The sequence below is a fragment of the Schistocerca americana genome, chromosome X (genome assembly GCF_021461395.2).
Source record: "Schistocerca americana isolate TAMUIC-IGC-003095 chromosome X, iqSchAmer2.1, whole genome shotgun sequence".
Taxonomy (NCBI): Eukaryota; Metazoa; Arthropoda; class Insecta; order Orthoptera; family Acrididae; genus Schistocerca; species Schistocerca americana.
This window is the reverse complement of record NC_060130.1, coordinates 709,598,434-709,617,672: the sequence shown is the minus strand read 5'-3', so window position 1 is coordinate 709,617,672 and position 19,239 is coordinate 709,598,434. Positions and strand designations below refer to the sequence as shown.

Sequence of the window (19,239 nt, the reverse complement as noted above, 5' to 3'; positions counted from 1 at the left end):
GGCCTTGACATGCAGAACGTTATGGATTTGAAGCCTATCAGGTACTTTAAATTTTTATTTTATTTTTAAGTTTTTATCGAAATGACGTATATAATTATTTTTCTCCCATTAATTGATTTAAATGTATTTTTTATTTCTATTCCTTTGTCATAGCATTTTAATCATCGTATATACTTCTTCATTTGCTCTCATTTTTCGTCCTATCATTTCTTTCCTGCTTGAAATCTTTGTTCACGTGATTTTAATTAATTTTATATATTAATTTAGATTTGATTTCTTTAGTTTTATTATCCTATATTTTCGTACAAGTTACTGCATTCATTATTTATATTCCTCATTTTTCTTGATTTTCGTTTTACATATAATCCCTTCTTTCGTTTAAATCTTCATCTGCATATTTTGTCTATAGTGCAATAGGAATTTACGTTATGTTTTAAATGTTTGAACAACGATTGCCATCCAAGAAATTCACATTTCGTGACGAAAACTACATTTTTGACACTGTTGCACAATCAATATAAACAGATTATTTCGTCTTTTGTATTTTAACCGATAGATTGGCATTTTCAAATATTTAAATATTGTAATAGATAAATATGATTAAACTCACATTCACAAAAATTCCGAGCGGAAAAAGGATGATATAAAGAAAAAATGAGAGGAAATGAAAAAAAATCATACAATGATTGAAATATCACAAAGGAACAGAAATAAAAATTGCATTTAAGTCACTTAATTGAATAACAATAATAACAATAATGAGCGTATGGCATTGGTGGCCGGGAGACCCCTCCGGGGGCGGTTCGGCCGCCGCTCCACAAGTTCTTTAACGCCACTACGGCGACTTGCGAGTGAATGAGGAGGAAATGATGATGAAAGACAGACAACACCCAGTCAATAACAATAATGATCGAAGTCATTTTGACAAAGATATAAAAATAAAAAGAATGTAAGGCATCTAAGAAGATTTGAGCGCACAATCTTCAGTATGTGAAGGTCTTCCCTTAGCCATTACAATACGAAAACAGTTTACAAAAGTCTTCTGTTTTATTGCTATTGAGCAGCAAGTAAAATTCCGATTTTGTGTTTCATCTATTACTCGCAAACGATGACCCACCCTGGTGACTGGTTGCAGAGTGTGATACGTGGGATCTTAACCTACATCACCATACAGATGGTTTCAAAAAGTCGATCCCACCGCTGGGGCCCGTCTCCTTGTTAGTGTTCAAAACAATTTACCAATGTAAATACGGAAAAACGTCTTGAAGTAGTCAGAGGCTCTCTTAAGCATTGTTTTCTCTCTACCTCCAAATCATAATTATCAGTTGGGCCATGATTCCAGGCTCTACTTACATGAAAGGAGAACTTCGTACAGCTAAACCGGCTGCTCGATTTTACTTAAGGGGGGTAGGACGTCAAACGGGTCGACTTGGAGCAGGAGAGGCATCACAGGACATTTTAATTTCCACTTTCTATACTTTTACAAATAAATTCATAAAACTTTGTCAGCATCACCAGGAGGGATTCAGGATTCACACTCATTGCAGTGGAAGATCGAAAACATAACAAAATAAATTTTTCTTACGTGTGAAATTTCATCACTCTTTCACTTACTAATGGCTGCATGTGTTGTTATAGGTACACTTTTCTTCATAAGTTAAGAGAGATTCTTCGATGAATTTTGCACAGCATACAAACCATACTTACAGGTGTATGAAACTCTAGAATTTATTTAATTTATAAACAAACGAATGAGTTGTTATATTTTAAACTTTATGTTTAGAAAAAACACAAATTTTCTAGTTAATTACCTCAATTTTTACCACAGTTTTTAATAGATTTGTAAAATTCTAGAGTTTCATACACCTTTCAGTATGGTTTGTATGCTGTGCAAAATTCATTGAAGAATCTCTCTTACTTATGAAGAAAAGTGTACCTATAGCAACAAATGCTGCCATTAGTAAGTGAAAAAATGATGAAATTTCACATGTCAAAAAAATTATTTTGTTATGTTTTCGAACTTCCACTGCTGTGAGTGTAAATTATGAGTCCTTCCTGGTCATGCTGACAAAGTATTATGAATTTATTTGTAAAAGTATAGACAGTGGAAATTAAAATGTCCTGTGATGCCTCTCCTGCTCCAAGTCGGCCCGTTTGACGTCCTACCCCCCTTAATCGCAACGAACAGGGTTGCTCGGTTATTCATTGTCCTCACACAAAGTCCTCTTAGGTTCCTAGTACTTAGAAGACTGCTTAGACGTCTCGGAATTTAGGGAATAGTAAAAGTAAAAAGGAAGCACGTACCGTCGAGCAGCATCTTGGTGGCGATGGCGGTGGGGATGCCGACAGCGCGAGACATGGCGGAGTGCCCCGCCGGCGTGCCGTACAGCACCATGTTGATACCACGCTTCTCGCGCCGCCCGTCCGGCCACAGGATGCCCACATCGTGCCGCAGGATCACCAGGTCGCGCTCCGTGCGTTCTGACACAAAAAAAACCTCTGCCTAATCCACCTCCTCTTAAGCGTAAGCTGCACCTTGTCCTGAAATTTTTTATACTAGGTAGGTGCAAAAGTTCGTAGCGTTTTTCTTTTGCGTGCTGGTATTATGCGGACAGTATATCCTGGCAGTCGGCCGTGATTGTAAACAAACGAGAATTTAGACTGCCCGAAGGAAGGGAAGCGGTGCGGGGACAAGAGCCCCACCTCCATCTGGAAGGGCTGCCACCCTGCGTCCGCGTTCTGTGCTTCCACGAAAGCAAAACTGACATAACATTCAGGGAAATGAAATTAGCGTTTCGCGTCATTGGCCGGGAGGCCCCCGACGGGGCAGGTCCTGCCCCCTTGGTGCAGGTCTTATTACATTCGACGCCACATTGGGCGACCTGCGCGCCGGATGGGGAGGAAATGATGATGAAGACAACACAACACCCAGTCCCTGAGCGGAGAAAATCCCCGACCCAGCCGGGAATCGAACCCGGGCCCGAAGGACGGCAATCCGTCACGCTGACCACTTTTTCATCGTTGCATTTGGTCTGGGCGGACGTCACATGACATCTGTGAAAGTTGATCTTTGATTCCTTTACTCAGTTTTTTAATTACAGAGGGCCACTGCCTCTCTGACCGAACACGCTGAGCCACCGTGCCGGCGTCCACTCAGCTATCGGGGCGGACACGTAACATTCATAAGGATCGCTGATTCCTTTTGTGGCGGTGGGAGTTGCATTCGAATCCCTTCGTGCAATCATTCAAAAATAAGAAAAAGGAAACAAGGAATCCACAGCTCAAAGCAAACTGGAGAACACAAAGCATTTGGTAGTGGTTACAGCGCAATTGTTTGCTGCGGTTGGCAGTGGTAGTTCAGACCAGAGCTCTACCAGTATCTTACGCAACCATAATTAAAAACACTCCCAGCCTAAAACTGCCACTATTTAATGTCCCCATAATATTTCGGTTGCTATTCGTTTATTTACCAATTGTCATTTTTTATTTCTATCTCACTGTTGCTATTTGAGTTTACAAATTGTCGTTTTGTCATTTGGAGATAGTGAGCGGAACTGTGGATGCTACAAAATGGAGTTCCAAGTGGAGAAATCAGAACATTTCCGACATATTCTTCCGTTTGAGTTCAACAGAGGCATGGCAGGAGCGATGGCAGCTATAAACATTTGTGCCGTGTATGGGAATAATGCCGCTGGACAGAGCACTTTCTAAGGAGGATCGTTTCGATATTAGTGACTCACCACGTTCGCGAAGATCTTCGAAGTTTAATGAAGATGGCTTAATGCATTAATCTACAATGACGCACGTCAGTGAACTACAGAACTGGCGAATGTGATGAAATGTGATCATTCCAGCATCGTGCAACATATGCATGCAATGATGACGGTTCAGAAATCAAGTGTATGGGTACTACATTCTCTAAGCCAAAATCACAAAAATCGGCGGATGGCCATACGTGCATCTCTGCTTGCTCGTCATCAATTGCCTTGTGAACTATCCTGAATCGTTACTGATGACGAGAAATGTTGACTCTGTAGTCTTTATGCTAACGTACGGAAACGAAAGAAATAGTTGAGCCCAAACAAAGCAACAACTCCCCCTATAAAGACCTGCAAGCGTCCACAAAAGATAATGTTATGGATCTGGTGGAACTGCGACGGTGCGATATACTACGAATTGCTTCCCCAAGCATCACTGCTGACATTTATTGTCAACAACTGAGACGTCTTGCAGACGCAATCCAAGAACAACGACCAGGAAGACTGCGTGAAATGATGCTACTCCATGATAACGCCCATCTGCATTCTGCTAGACTTTCTTGTGCTGTCAGATGTTCACCGTTGTCGCTCTCTATCAAAGAACCTTCAAGGAACTTCCTTTCCGGATGAAGATGCGGTCCATACATGGCTCCACGAGTTCTTCGCCTCAAATCCACGTAATTTTTACATTTGCGGGATCGAAAAGCTACCCCAGCTTTGGCAGACTGTTGTAAACAGTGAAGGGGAATATATTATTGATGACTAAAGTCCCTGTTACGAGCATCTGTTGTGTTTATTAAACCTATAGGAAAACGCTACGAACTTACGTACCAGCCCAATAATTATAATCAAGAAAATTATGACTCTAAAAATGTTTTGTGGTAACAGATATTTACAAATAAAAAATTAAATAGTCAGACGTGTGTTATCAATCACAGAGCGGGTTGCTCTGAATGGCAAGAGACACTGCCAAATACTTTGGTTTTAAAAACCTTAGCTAATAGTGCCCTGGGGAATGTAATTAACAGTTAAATTAATAGGGTATCTAATTCTAGTTTATTAAGTTCGCCATAAAATTTAAATTACACCTAATAAATTCATAATTTAACTCCAAAATTGTAAATAACTGTATTTACTAATAATATTCATTATTATCAATCGTATAACTGCGGCTGCTGGCTGGTGATGTGACAACCGACTGGTTTTAATAACCGAGTGTCCAGCAGATTGCTTTTTTGTTTTAAAGTTCAGTTGGCTTTTTTTTCTGTCGAATGAAACAACCGAATGAAACTAACCTCTGCAGCAATGTCAGCTGTATGGAAGTTTTGATTCACTCTCTCGGGTTTTAGTGATTTCATTTACAAACTTTTTCAGCCTTTTTTAGAGACAAATGACGTATCTCGCTTCCAGAATGCGTGAATAAAAATTATAAATTTAAAATGAAGTATTTTCAAAATTCATATATTTATTTAGTTAAATACGAATTTTTCGTACTTTGGCACTAAATGTGGGTTTCTGTTACTTTTTAATGGTTAATAGCTGGTGGTATATTACAAATTTGTGTTGTCAGTAGTTGATGTTCATGCAAAAACATTCTTATACCACAGCGAAGAAACATTCGTCTTTGATATGAAACTAATATCATTGAACAGCATTTCATGACACAAAGAGAAATTAGAAGTTGCTTTTATAATGTGTTTTTCAAGTGCTCATTTTTGTTTAAAATCTGGCTAACTGCTGATCACAGTTAGTAAAAGCTCACTTAAATGTTCATCCACTGCCGTTTCAACCATTCGGTAAGACTAGGCGTCCGCCCGACGCAGCAAAATTTTAGGGGCGGCAAAGGCCGGTAAAAATTAATTTCAAAACAAAATACTAAAAAACTGCAAATGAGGAGAAAAAAATGGAAAAAAGGAAAAATTAAAACACTGAATTGTTTTTAAAAGCATAAAGAACAGTTATTTAGTAAGTCTTTACATACTTTCACGAAAGTGGATGCTGAAAAAGATGAAATTTATTCCTCATTCTAAAAATATTTCAGTTAAAACAGAAACAAAATATCACCAGGATTATCCAAATGACCTACTCTGATGCGTTGGCATCTCTACCATCAGTATAGCATAATTCCTAATTTCAAGGAAAAATTCATTCGCACCATAAAATAGATCCACACCTTTATTAGCCCATTTTCTTGCAATTAAATAAAATAAATAATTGACGCCGAATTTGTTTGTGCTGGTATATTCAACTGAGTTCTAGTTTAAAATGTCGGCACATTCTTCGTATTTCAATTATTTTGAGAAATTTAAAAAACTGAGGACAAAAAATAAGAAATTGAGCACATTTGTTGTCCTCAGTTAATTTTATGGGAACTAAGGACAAAGCATGAAAACTAAGGACTGTCCCCGGAAAATGAGAACGTTGGGCCACCTTAGTGTAATGATTAAAAGTATAATAGGAGACTTGTATTGTGATGTTGTTGGTGTGTGGTGTGGAAGTTGGGGGAGAGAGGATATGGGGGACCTCAATGGTAGAAAGGAAAGAGGGGGCATCTGTTATAACTTCAAGTTGAACAAATATATTTCAAAGAAGACGCAATACATCAAGTAAACAGGGTAAGACGTGTGTACACTTTAACAGTCAATTCATAACTGAGTCCAAGTCTAGCGGCCGCTGGCTGGCTGGCCGCTTAGGTGGCGCGGCTGCTGCATGGTTGGCAGACAGCGCCTCATGTAGAGGACGCGCGTAACTGCGCGGCGGCACTTTGAAAGATCGGCGAGTCACAACAGCATCATTTTAAATTCTAACCTAGCGCGTCAAAACACCTAGCAATGGCTCTGAGTTCATCAGTAAGTTTAGATCAGTATTTAAGTTTATTGTATTTGAACATTGGGTCTGTTACACACAGTCCTCCCCAAAATTGAAGTCAGTATCTTGACACACTCTTTTGTTACTGAGTAATTTCCTTCTGAATATTTGAATCAAAATTCAATAGTCGAAAATCCACGTCCTTTCAGTCTTCCTTCTCTTGCAGTTCCAACAGCTTTAATTCTGCATCTGATAAATCCTTTATAACCAGCAGTGAAACGTCACTTCTGTTTCCGAAATACTGAGAGCAAACGGATTTTCCAGGAATGAAAATCAAAGTTTAAATGTTTTCAGATGAGTAAACCTATAACTTATTTCTTCAGCAAGGTCAGACATTTCACATAAATAATTTGCCTTTTTCATCTGAACTTCGGAACGAGTATCAGTAATTTTAGCCACATATATGATTTAACGAATATTTCAGCCTCAAAGTCCTTCCGAAACAGTCTTCATTTGTTACGAAACTTAAACACACACTGTGCATGTACAGCATAGTAAGTTGACAAGACCCTCTCTATACTGAGACAAGGACCTCTGGCAGTTCGCGAGCCACATTGTGACGACTACAGCGCTATATTTTTCTAATTATCAGATCTTAGTCACCGTGTATGTAAAAATAAAACCACAAAATACTTAGTCATTTCAGTTTTGATTTCAGAAGGGCCTCTCCATTTTTCAAATCATGAGCCAGATCACAGAAAAATTAAATAATTAGAAATGCCAACTGTTTTTTCTGTGACTATTCAAAGGCATTTCATTGTGCTACAGAAACCAAACATTATGGCACCAGTGATCTGGCTGGTTTTCACCCTATGTGACTACTAAAGCACATATTACGAGACCTAAAGAGTGTACGCAACGAAACAATCAGTTTTACTGACTTCATGTTCTGTAGCTCGTAGTAACATCATTGTAATTAGTGCGTAATTATTTATAGGCTTTTTATTTGTTTTTGGGAATTTTTGCTGTTATTTCTCTGCAGTATTTGAAAAAATACCCATTAACATAGTTTGCGAGGTGGTGTAGATCATTTGTTACTGTACGCCTACATCTGCAACTACATGAATACTCTGGAAACCACATTTAAGTGCCTGGCAGAGGGTTCACTGAACCACCTTCACAATTCTCTATTATTCCAATCGCGTATAGCGTGCGGAAAGAACGAACACCTATATCTTTCCGTGCGAGCTCTGATTTCCCTATTTTATCGTGATCATTCCTCCCTATGTAGGTCGGTGTCAAAAAAATATTTTCGCATTCGGAGGAGAAAGTTGGTAATTGGAATTTCGTGAGAAGATTCCATCGCAACGAAAAACGCGTTTCCTTTAGTGATGTTCAGCCCAAGCCCTGTATCATTTCAGTGACACTCTCTCATATTTCGCGATAATACAAAACGTGCTGCCCTTCTTTGAAGTTTTTCGATGTACTCCATCAGTCCGATCTGGTAAGGATCCCACACCACGCAGCAGTATTCTAAAAGAGGACGGACAAGCGTAGTGTAGGCAGTCTCCTTAGCAGATCTGTTACATTTCCTAAGTGTCCTACCAATAAAACGCAGTCTTTGGTTAGCCTTCCCCACAACATTTTCTGTGTGTTACTTCCAATTTAAGTTGTTCGTAATTGTAATTCCTAGGTATTTATTTGAATTTACGGTCTTTAGATTAGACTGATTTATCGTGTCACCGAAGTTGAACAAATTCCTTTTAGCTCTCATGTGGATGACCTCACACTTTTCGAATGGTTCAAATGGCTCTAAGCACTAGGGGACTTAACACTCGAGGTCATCAGTCCCCTAGACTTAGAACTACTTAAACCTAACTTACCTAAGGACATCACATACATCCATGCCCGAGGCAGGATTCGAAACTGCGACTGTAGTAGCCGCGTGGTTCCGGACTGAAGCGCCTAGAACCACTCGACCACAGCGGCCGACCACACTTTTCGTTATTTAGGGTCAACTGCCAATTTTTGCACTATTCAGAAATCTTTTCTAAATCATTATGCAATTTGTTTTGATCTACTGATGACTTTTATTAGTCTATAAATCGTTTATATAGAACACCAAAGGACCTATAACACTACCTTGGGGAACACCAAAAATCACTTCTGTTTTGCTCGATGACTTCCCGTCAGTTACTACGAACTGTGACCTCTCTGACAGGAAATCACAAATCCAGTCACATAACTGAGCCGATATTCCATAAGCATGCAATTTCACTACATGCCGCTTGTGTGGTACAGTGTCAAAAGTCTTCCGGAAATGCAGAAATACGGAATCAATCAGAAATCCCTTGTCAATAGCACTCAACACATCTTGCGAGTAAAGAGCTAGTTGTGTTTCACAAGAACGATGTTTTCTACATCCATGTTGACTGTGTGTCAATAGACCGTTTTCTTCGAGGTAATTCATAATGTTCGAACACAATATATGTTTAAAAATCCTGCTGCATATCGGCGTTATCGGTATTGGCCTGTGAGTAAGTGGCTTACTCCTACTACCTTTCTTGAATATTGGTGTGACCTGTGCAATTTTCCAGTCTTTGGGTACGGATCTTTCGTCGAGCGAACGGTTGTATACGATTGTTAAGTATGGAGCTAATGTATCAGTATACTCTGAAAGGAACCTAACTGGTAAACAGTCTGGACCAGAAGACTTGCTTTTATTAAGTGATTTAAGTTGTTTCACTAGTCCGAGGATATTTACTTCTATGTTACTCATGTTGACAGCTATTCTTGATTCGAATTCTGGAATATTTACGTCGTCTTCTTTTGTGATGGCATTTCGGAAAGCTGTGTTTAATAACTCTGCTTTGGCAGCACTGTCTTCGATAGTATCTACATTGCAATCTCGCAGAGAGGGCATTGATTGTTTCTTGCAGCTAACGTACTTCACATACGACCAGACGCTCTTTGGATTTTCTGCCAGGTTTCGAGACAAAGTTTCGTTGTGGAAACTGTTATAAGCAGCTCGCATTGAAATCCGCGCTAAATTTCGAGCTTCTCTAAAAGATCGCCAATCTTGGGGATTTTGCGTCTGTTTAAATTAGGCATGTTTGTTTCGTTGTTTCTGCAACAGTGTTCTGACCCGTTTTGTGTACCAAGGAGGATCAGCTCCGTCGTTTGTTAATTTATTTGGTATAAATCTCTCAATTGCTTACGACACTATTTCTTTGAATTCAAGCCACATCTGGTCTACACTTATATTATTAATTTGGAAGGAGTGGAGATTGTCTCTCAGGACGGCGTCAAGTGAATTTTTATCTAATTTTTTGAAAAGGTATACTTTTCGTTTATTTTTGGAGGATTTGGGGGTTACAATATACAGTCTCGCTACGACAACCCTGTTTTCACTAATTCCTGTATCCATTTTGATGCTCGTTATTAACTCAAGATTATTTGTTGCTAAGAGGTCAAGAGTGTTTTCACAACCGTTTACTATTCGTGTTGGCTCATGAACTAAATGCGAGAGATAATTTTCGGAGAATGCGTTTAGCATAATTTCGGATGATGTGTTATGCTTACCTCCGGAATTAAACATGTATTTTCGCCAATATATCGAGGGTAAATTAAACTCACCACCAACTATAATCGTATGAGATGGGTACGTGTTTGAAATCAAACTCAAGTGTTCTTTGACCCTGTCAGCAACTGTATCATCTGATTTAGGAGGTCGGTAAAAGGACCCAATTATTATTTTATTCCGGTTGCCAACAATGACCTCTGCCCATACTCACTCACAGGAACTATCTACTTCAATTTCGCGTCAAGATAAACTACAGCAACAAACACGCCCACGCCTTTCGGAACACCGTTAGGTGCTTCGCAAAAATTTTGGCTGAGTTTACCTCCAGCCTTAGCCAGCTTTCAGTGCCTATAACGGTTTGAGCATCAGTGCTTTCTATTAGCACTAGGAGCTCTGGTACTTTTCCAACACAGCTACGACAATTTACAACTGTTATACCGATGCTTCCTGTATCTAAGTTCTTCCTCTCTTCGGCCTGCACACTATGTGGATGAAGCCCTTTTTGTGTTTTCCCGAGACCCTCTAACCTAAAAAACCACCCAGTTCACGCCACACAGCCCCTGCTACCCGCGTAGCCACCTCCTGCGTATAGTGGACACCTGATCTACTCAGCGGAACCTGAAACCCAACCACCCTTTGGTGCAAGTCGAGGAATCTGCAGCCTACACGGTTGCAGAACAGTATGATTCAGACCATCCACTCGGCTGTGTACCACAGGTCCGTAATCGGTCCTATCGACTATGCTGCAAATGGTCAGCTCTGCTTTCATCTTACAAGCAAGACTGGTAGCCTTTACCACTTCTGTAGCCGCTCGAAACCAGAGAGAATCTCTTCTGATCCAAAGTGACACACATCACTGGTACCGACGTGAGCAACCATCCGCAGTTGGCTGCACCCTGTGCTCTTCATGGCATCTGGGAAGATCCGTTCCACATCTGGAATGACTCCACCTGGTATGCACACGGAGTCCTTTCCCTTCTTGGCAGCCATGTCGCTAAGGGTCCCCATAAAGGGCCTAACGTTGGAGCTCCCAACTATTAATAATCCCGCTCTATGTAATTGTCCAGATCTTGCAGGCTGAGAGGTTTCCTCTGAAACAGGACAGGTGACAGCATCTGGCTCAGCAACAGTGTCAGCCACAGACAGCACCTTGAACATGTTTGTCAGACAAACCGGGGAGGTTTTATGTGCGGCCGTCTGGGAAGTCTTTCGTCGCCTGCTGCGCCACAGGGCGATCTCCAACTCGACCACAGGTGAGAGTTCAACATCAGTGCGAGCAGTAACTGGGCTGGCCACCGGTGAGGACCGATCGGAGGACTCGGACGTGCTGGGCGTCCGTTGAATTCCCACGGCCGGCCCACAACAGTGTGTAACCGAAGCCATCACAGCCTGAAGCTGAGAGCGAAGTGTCACCAACTCGGCTCGCATCCTCACACAACAATCGCAGTCTCTGTCCATACTAAAGAGTGTGGAAAACTAAACTATGCAGATAAACGGACTATCGGCACGTGCTGCGCAATTCTACTGTAGACCCTGACGAAAATGCAGGAACTGTGTCTAATAAATTAGATTAACATGCTACTGAAGCACTCAGGTGAAACTAAAGGAACTTGTAATACCTCACAAAATCGGTTTACTTTCCGACGCAAACGAAAATGAGAGAGCTGTGGCTATTAGATGTTAAATAAACACGCAGCAACTCAATAAACTAAACTATAAAAGCACACAGATAATATTATGAAATTCGCTGCTGGTTAGGAACTCGTAAAAGTCACAACATCGGTTTCTTCCCTGTTGCTGCTTGTGTCTCGGCCGGCTACTGCTGCCTGACTGTACGCCCTCTCTTACCACTAGATTAGTATGCTTTTGTTTGTCTCCAGCAATTTCCTGTTTGATGATATGTCAGACTACTTCGCTTCGCTTTTATTCTGTGCTTTGTATATGATTTCTTTGCAGTAGTCAGCAGCTTCTTATAAATCTTTTGTACCTATGACAGAAATATAAGAACTCTGGTTCATTACAACTCTTCTTCAAAGAACTGAGGTACCTCAGCGTTGGGTGGACTCCTAATACCTGCTGTAATCCATTTGATAAGACTGATGTGGGTAGTTTGGGATATACCTTTTCAGGCTTCAATTTAAACAATTTTGAAAATTTGGAGAATCTGAAATATAAGAACTCTGGTTCATTACAACTCTTCTTCAAAGAACTGAGGTACCTCAGCGTTGGGTGGACTCCTAATACCTGCTGTAATCCATTTGATAAGACTGATGTGGGTAGTTTGGGATATACCTTTTCAGGCTTCAATTTAAACAATTTTGAAAATTTGGAGAATCTTCCATTTACAATGGTTTGTCTATACACTTCATCCCTTATTTAGTTAGTAAGACTCTTGAAGAAACTTCTATTTTGATTTCTAGTAAATATCTTTTGTAGGTCTGAAGTTTAGGGACTTTTTTCAAACCTCATTTTGCTATTGTTATTGGGCAGAAATGGCCTGAGAGTGCAAGATTTTTACAGCTACATCACTCTTTTCCCTATCCATATTTGTGGGCACTTGTTGATTACCGATGCAGTTGTTGTAGCAACCCTTGCTGCACTATTGGCCAACAGGGACACGCCAAAGCTCTGAAGGATATTTACACTGAGGTGGCAGCAGTAATGACACAGCGATCTGCACATATACAGATGGCGGTAGTATCGCACAGACGAGATATACAGGTGTTACAAAAAGGTACGGCCAAACTTTCAGGAAACATTCCTCACACACAAAGGAAGAAAATATGTTATGTGGACATGTGTCCGGAAACGCTTACTTTCCATGTTAGAGCTCATTTTATTACTTCTCTTCAAATCGCATTAATCATGGAATAGAAACACACAGCAACAGAACGTACCAGCGTGACTTCAAACACTTTGTTACAGGAAATGTTCACAATGTCCTCCGTTAGTGAGGATACAAAAAATGGTCCAAATGGCTCTGAGCACTATGGGACTCAACTGCTGAGGTCATTAGTCCCCTAGAACTTAGAACTACTTAAACCTAACTAACCTAAGGACATCACACACATCCATGCCCGAGGCAGGATTCGAACCTGCGACCGTAGCAGTCGCGCGGTTCCGGACTGAGCGCCGGAACCACTAGACCACCGCGGCCGGCGAGTGAGGATACACGCGACTGAAATGTGCAGGAGCTCCATCGTGCATGAACCACATGTTGTGTCGTACTTGTAAAGGCACATGTTCTAGCAGCACAGGTAGAGTATCCCGTATAAAATCATGATAACGTGCTCCATAGAGCGTAGGTGGAAGAACATGGGGCCCAATCAAGACATCACCAACAATGCCTGCCCAAGCGTTCACAGAAAATCTGTGTTGGTGACGTGATTGCACAAATGGTTCAAATGGCTCTGAGCACTATGGGACTCAACTGCTGTGGTCATCAGTCCCCTAGAACTTAGAACTACTTAAACCTAACGAACCTACGACATCACACACATCCATGCCCGAGGCAGGATTCGAATCTGCGAACGTAGCAGTCGCACGGTTGCGGACCGCGCGCCTAGAACACGTGATTGCACAATTGCGTGCGGGTTCTCGTCAGCTCACACATGTTGATTGTGAAAATTTACAATTTGATCACGTTGGAATGAAGCCTCATCCGTAAAGAGAACATTTGCACTGAAATGAGGATTGACACATTGTTGGATGAACCACTCGCAGAAGTGTACCCGTGGAGGCCAATCATCTGCTGACAGTGCCTGCACACGCTGTACATGGTACGGAAACAACTGGTTCTCCCGTAGCACTCTCCATACAGTGACGTGGTCAACGTTACCTTGTACAGCAGCAACTTCTCTGACGCTGACATTAGGGTTATCGTCAACTGCACGAAGAATTGCCTCATCCATTGCAGGTGTCCTCGTCGTTCTAGGTCTTCACCAGTCGCGAGTCATAGGCTGGAATGTTCCGTGCTCCCTAAGACGCCGATCAATTGCTTCGAACGTCTTCCTGTCGGGACACCTTCGTTCTGGAAATCTGTCTCGATACAAACGTACCGCGCCACGGCTATTGCCCCGTGCTAATCCATACATCAAATGGGCATCTGCCAACTCCGCATTTGTAAACATTGCACTGACTGCAAAACCACGTTCGTGATGAACACTAACCTGTCGATGCTACGTACTGATGTGCTTGATGCTAGTACTGCAGAGCAATGAGTCGCATGTCAATACAAGCACCGAAGTCAACATTACCTTCCTTCAATTGGGCCAACTGGCGGTGAATCGAGGAAGTACAGTACATACTGACGAAACTAAAATGAGCTCTAACATGGAAATTACGCATTTCCGGACACATGTCCACATAACATCTTTTCTTTATTTGTGTGTGAGGAATGTTTCCTGAAAGTTTGGCCTTACCTTTTTGTAACACCCTGTATAAGGGCAGTGCACTGGCGGATTTGTTACCTGTACTCATGTGAAAAAGCTTCCGACGTGATTATGGCAGCACAAGAACTAACAGAATTTTTGCAGAGAATGGTAGTTGGAGCTAGATGCGTGGGACAGAGATCCACAGTGTCAGGAGTGTGTCGAAAATACCAGATTTCACTCATTAGCCCTCACCACAGGCAAAATAGTGGCCGACGGCCGACACTTAACTATCGAGAGCAGTGGCGTTTGCATAGAGTTGTCAGTGCTAATAGACAAGCAACACTGCATGAAATAACCGCAGAAATCATGTGGGGCCTACGACGAACGTATCCGTTAGGACAGAGCGGCGAAATTTGGCGTTAGTGGGCTATGACAGCAAACGTCTGACGCGAGTGCTTTTGCTAACAGCGCGACATAGCCTGCAGTGCCTCTCCTGGAGTCGTGACAATATGGGTTGCATCCTAGACGACTGGGAAACCGTGACCTGGTCAGATGAGTCCCAATTTCAGTTGGTAAGGGCTGATGGTAGGGTTCATGTGTGGCCCAGACTCCACGAAGCCATGGACCCAAGTTTGCAACAACTCACTGTGCAAGCTGGTGGTGGCTCTATAATGGCTGTGTTTCCATGGAATGAAATAGGTCTTCTGGTCCAACTGAATCGATAATTGACTGGAAATAGTTATTTTCGGCTACTTGGAGAACATTTGCAGCCGTTCATGGACTTCATTTTCCCAAACAACGATGGAATTTTTATGGATGACAATGCGACGTGTCACCGGGTCGCAATTCTTCGCTACTGGTTTGAAGAACATTTTGGATAATTTGAGCGAATGATATGGCCACCCAGATCGCCCGACATGAGCCCTATCGAACATTTCTGAGATCTAATCGAAAGGTTATTTCGTGCACAAAATCCTGCACCAGCAACACTTTCGCACTTGTGGACGACTCTAGAGGCAGTATGGCTCAGTATTGCTGCAGGTGACCTCCAACGACATGATGAGTGCATGCTACTTCCAGTTGCTGTGCTACGCCGGGCATAAGGAGGTCCGGCACGATATTAGCACGTATCCCATCACTTTTGTCACCTCAGTGTATTAGGGTGCTGCTAGTTTTATTTATGACATTTGTGTTTATGTTTACGTCTACATACAAGATAATGTTGACTTCTGTTTTTGTGACTTTATCTAGACCCTGTGTTAATTTATCGTAATATGTGTCCACATCGAATAATCGATACATACACAACATTTCTTGTTGATGTCGAGCGTCTTTATTTAATACTTTGTGAGTGCTTATTGTAGAATTTTTAAACTACTGGAGATACTCTTTAGGGAGGGGAACTTGTCTGGTTTTATCGTAAAAAACGCCTACTTCTCTTACCCATAACAACGGTTTTTTACTATGTGTGGCACCATATCCAACCAATCTGCTTTCATGTATCGGCGGTAGCAGTCTTCGCTTACCAATCGTGTTTCGGTGTAGGCCATGCCTAGTGAAACCCTATCTACTGACAATTTCAACAAGTTCCAGAACAACTGGCAGTGGCATAAAACGGCTCAAGTCATATTCCGCAGACAGAACAACAAAATGGGTCAATACGACAGACCAGTGAATTAAACCATCATTCGTCATCATATTGGAAAGTAATCACGTGTGGCGCCTCACACAGGTCCATCGTAGGGCCATTGCCTTCTCTTGTGTACATTAATGACCTGTCATCAGTCATTGCCAGATACATTGTTTGTTTCGTTTCCAGGTGATAAAAGTATTGCAATAAATAGCAAATCGAGCACAGCTTTAGGAAGTGTTGATTATGATATTTTCATGGACATTAATAAAAAGTTTGTATCCAACTCACTACCATTAAACTTTGAGAAGACTCACTACACGCAATTCAGACCACGTAAGATATTTCTGCATGTGTATAACGTATGAATTAGCGCAGATAGGAGAGGTTGACAATGTTAAACTCCTGAAATTACAACTTGATAATAAATGCAGACGGGATGACCATACCACAGAACCGTTGAAACGCCTACACAAATCCTTATTTACAAATCAACTGTTATCAGATATAGATGACATAAAATAAAAAAAAGCTGGAATACTTTGCTTATTTTCAATCCTTAATGTCGTATGGTATCACATTATGGAGTTAATCTTCAAGCCAAACAAAAGTTTTCACAATCCAAAAGCGTGTAATATGCAGTATTTGTGGTGTGCGTTCACGAACATCGTGCAGAAGTCTGTTCAAGGAACTGGACATATTAACTAATCCTTCCCGGTATATGTATTCGTTAACGAAATTTGATGTAAATGATATGTCCTTTTTTCAAGAAACATATCAGTTCACAAAATCACAACTAGGAAGAAGAACAAATTACATAAAGTCTTAAAGGCATTCACTTTAGTCCACAAAAGGGGTCCACTATTCAAGAATACGCATTTTCAATAACTTGCCAATAATCATAAAAAGTTTATCTGCAAATAAAGTTCAGTTTAAGAGGAGCCTGAAAAATCCTCATCCTACTTCAGTGGTGCATCTTTAAACAGAGCCACATGAGGTACTGTATTATTATTATTATTGTTATTATTATTATTATTACGATATTTTTACTAACATCACACAATATAAAATAAATCTGATATGTTTTAGACCTATGAGGAGCTTCTCAATGCGGACTGATAGAACAAAGAGTTCATCTAATCTAATCTAATCCAATCTAATCTAATGGGACGTACTGCATACAGGGTGGAGAAAAACAGTGAGATCAGAGCAGGGTAGGAGACGTCGAATGGAGAAAAATTTTCTAAATAAGCAAATAAGGCATTTAGCGCTGAGAATATGGCGACGTACCGAAGGAGAGCTTCTTGGAGAGGTAGTAAGAGAGAGTGTCCAGCGGCGTGCCGAGGCGCTTGACGGGCGCCTCCTCCAGCAGCCCCAGCGCTTCGAGCGCGTCCGCCCTTGCGGTGCCCTCGCCGCCCAACCGCTCCACGAGCTTCGTCTTCAGGTTGTCGTAGAAGATGGACGGGTCCGTGAGGCCCAGCAGGTGGCAGATCAGCTGGCGCTGTGCGGGAAACACACGTTATCTGCGCTGCCGCTCACTGGAAACGGCTTCGAGTTCGTAAGAAACTAGCATTTGTCCCATATTGTAGATCTTCTTCTACTTCCGTGCTTGTGCCATGTATTAACAACAGAAGAAAAATATCAAATACAAAAATTAATAGTTCAGGAAGGAATGTACTAAATTAACACTTATCACTCTGTAAATATGTCAACTCTTATCGGAATTCACCCTTTTCTACTCACAAACAGCCCGCCCTCCAAATATGGTACGATTGACATCTGAATATCTCTCTCTCTCTCTCTCTCTCTCTCTCTCTCTCTCTCTCACACACACACACACATACACACTCACACGCCGGAGGTTCGAGTCCTCCTTCGGGCACGGGTGTGTGTATTGTTCTTAGCATAAGTTAGTTTAAGTTCGTTTCAGTAGTGTGTAAGTCTAGGGACCGATGACCTCAGCAGTTTGGTCCCTTAGGAATTCACACACATTTGAACATTTTTCAACACACACACACACACACACACACACACACACACACACACACACACACTGCAATATCGATATTTATCCGCCGATGCCGAGCGGTCTAAGGCGCTGCAGTCATGTACTGTGCGGCTGGTCCCGGCGGAGGTTCGAGTCCTCCCTCGGGCATGGGTGTGTGTGTTTGTCCTTAGGATAATTTAGGTTAAGTAGTGTGTAAGCTTAGGGACTGGTGACCTTAGCAGTTAAGTCCCATAAGATTTCACACACATTTGAACATTTATCCGCCGATACCAGGCAGGGACTTTCAATTAAAAATGTCCTACCTAACACAGGAATTACATAATGTGTATACAAGTACAGGTTGTGATGCAGGAACTAGGACGGATAGCCAAAGCTGTTAAGGTGACAGCTTGGGTAAAGCGGAAAATCCGGGTAAGAGTCCCCGTCCGGCACAGATTTTCGTTGTCATCATTCCGTTATACAGCTGACGGTTGCGAATACATTTCATGGTTATAAAAATGAAAGCATTGACATACAGGCATAATAGCAAAAACAGTGGTAGCGAACAAAATATGCTCTTCAATACCCATAGCATAATGGAAAGGACAAGAGCACCAGAAACAATAAATAACAAGCAAAAAATATACGAAATAATGTAGCGATTTTTCAGTCTGATACCATAAGGAAAATAGATGACAAGCTGTTAAACGTGTGTCTTATGTGGCATTATAAGAAATAAATAGCTGCTGGTTTTATTTAAGGTAATTATAACAGTAATATTGTCTTATTTTCCAAAATGTTCGCCCCGGTAGATGAGTGGTCAGCGCGACCGAATGTCAGTCCTAAGGGCCCGGGTTCCATTCCCGGCTTGGTCGGAGATTTTCTCCGCTCAGGGACTGGGTGTCGTGTTGTCCTAATCATCATCATTTCATCCCCATCGACGCGCAAGTCGCCGAAGTGGCGTCAAATCGAAAGATTTGCATCCAGCGAACGGTCTACCCGACGGTAGGCCCTAGTTACACGACATATTTTTTTTCAAAAATAGTTTTGTAAGCATAATTTTCTATACACCACAAATAACGGACGGATAGTATTTCTTT

At 41.5% G+C, this 19,239-nt stretch overlaps 1 protein-coding gene across 1 annotated transcript in view; it reads right to left on the bottom strand.

Annotated features, from left to right (window-relative positions):
• LOC124554877 (alpha-aminoadipic semialdehyde synthase, mitochondrial) overlaps positions 1–19,239 on the bottom strand; it is a 292,387-nt gene that overhangs the window by 61,897 nt on the left and 211,251 nt on the right. Inside the window, exons 17-18 of the mRNA XM_047128548.1 lie at positions 17,443–17,653; positions 2,305–2,481 (exon numbers count right to left, since the gene is read on the bottom strand). Of these exons, the coding sequence (XP_046984504.1) occupies positions 2,305–2,481; positions 17,443–17,653 (388 nt within the window). The remainder of the gene's footprint in view (positions 1–2,304; positions 2,482–17,442; positions 17,654–19,239) is intronic.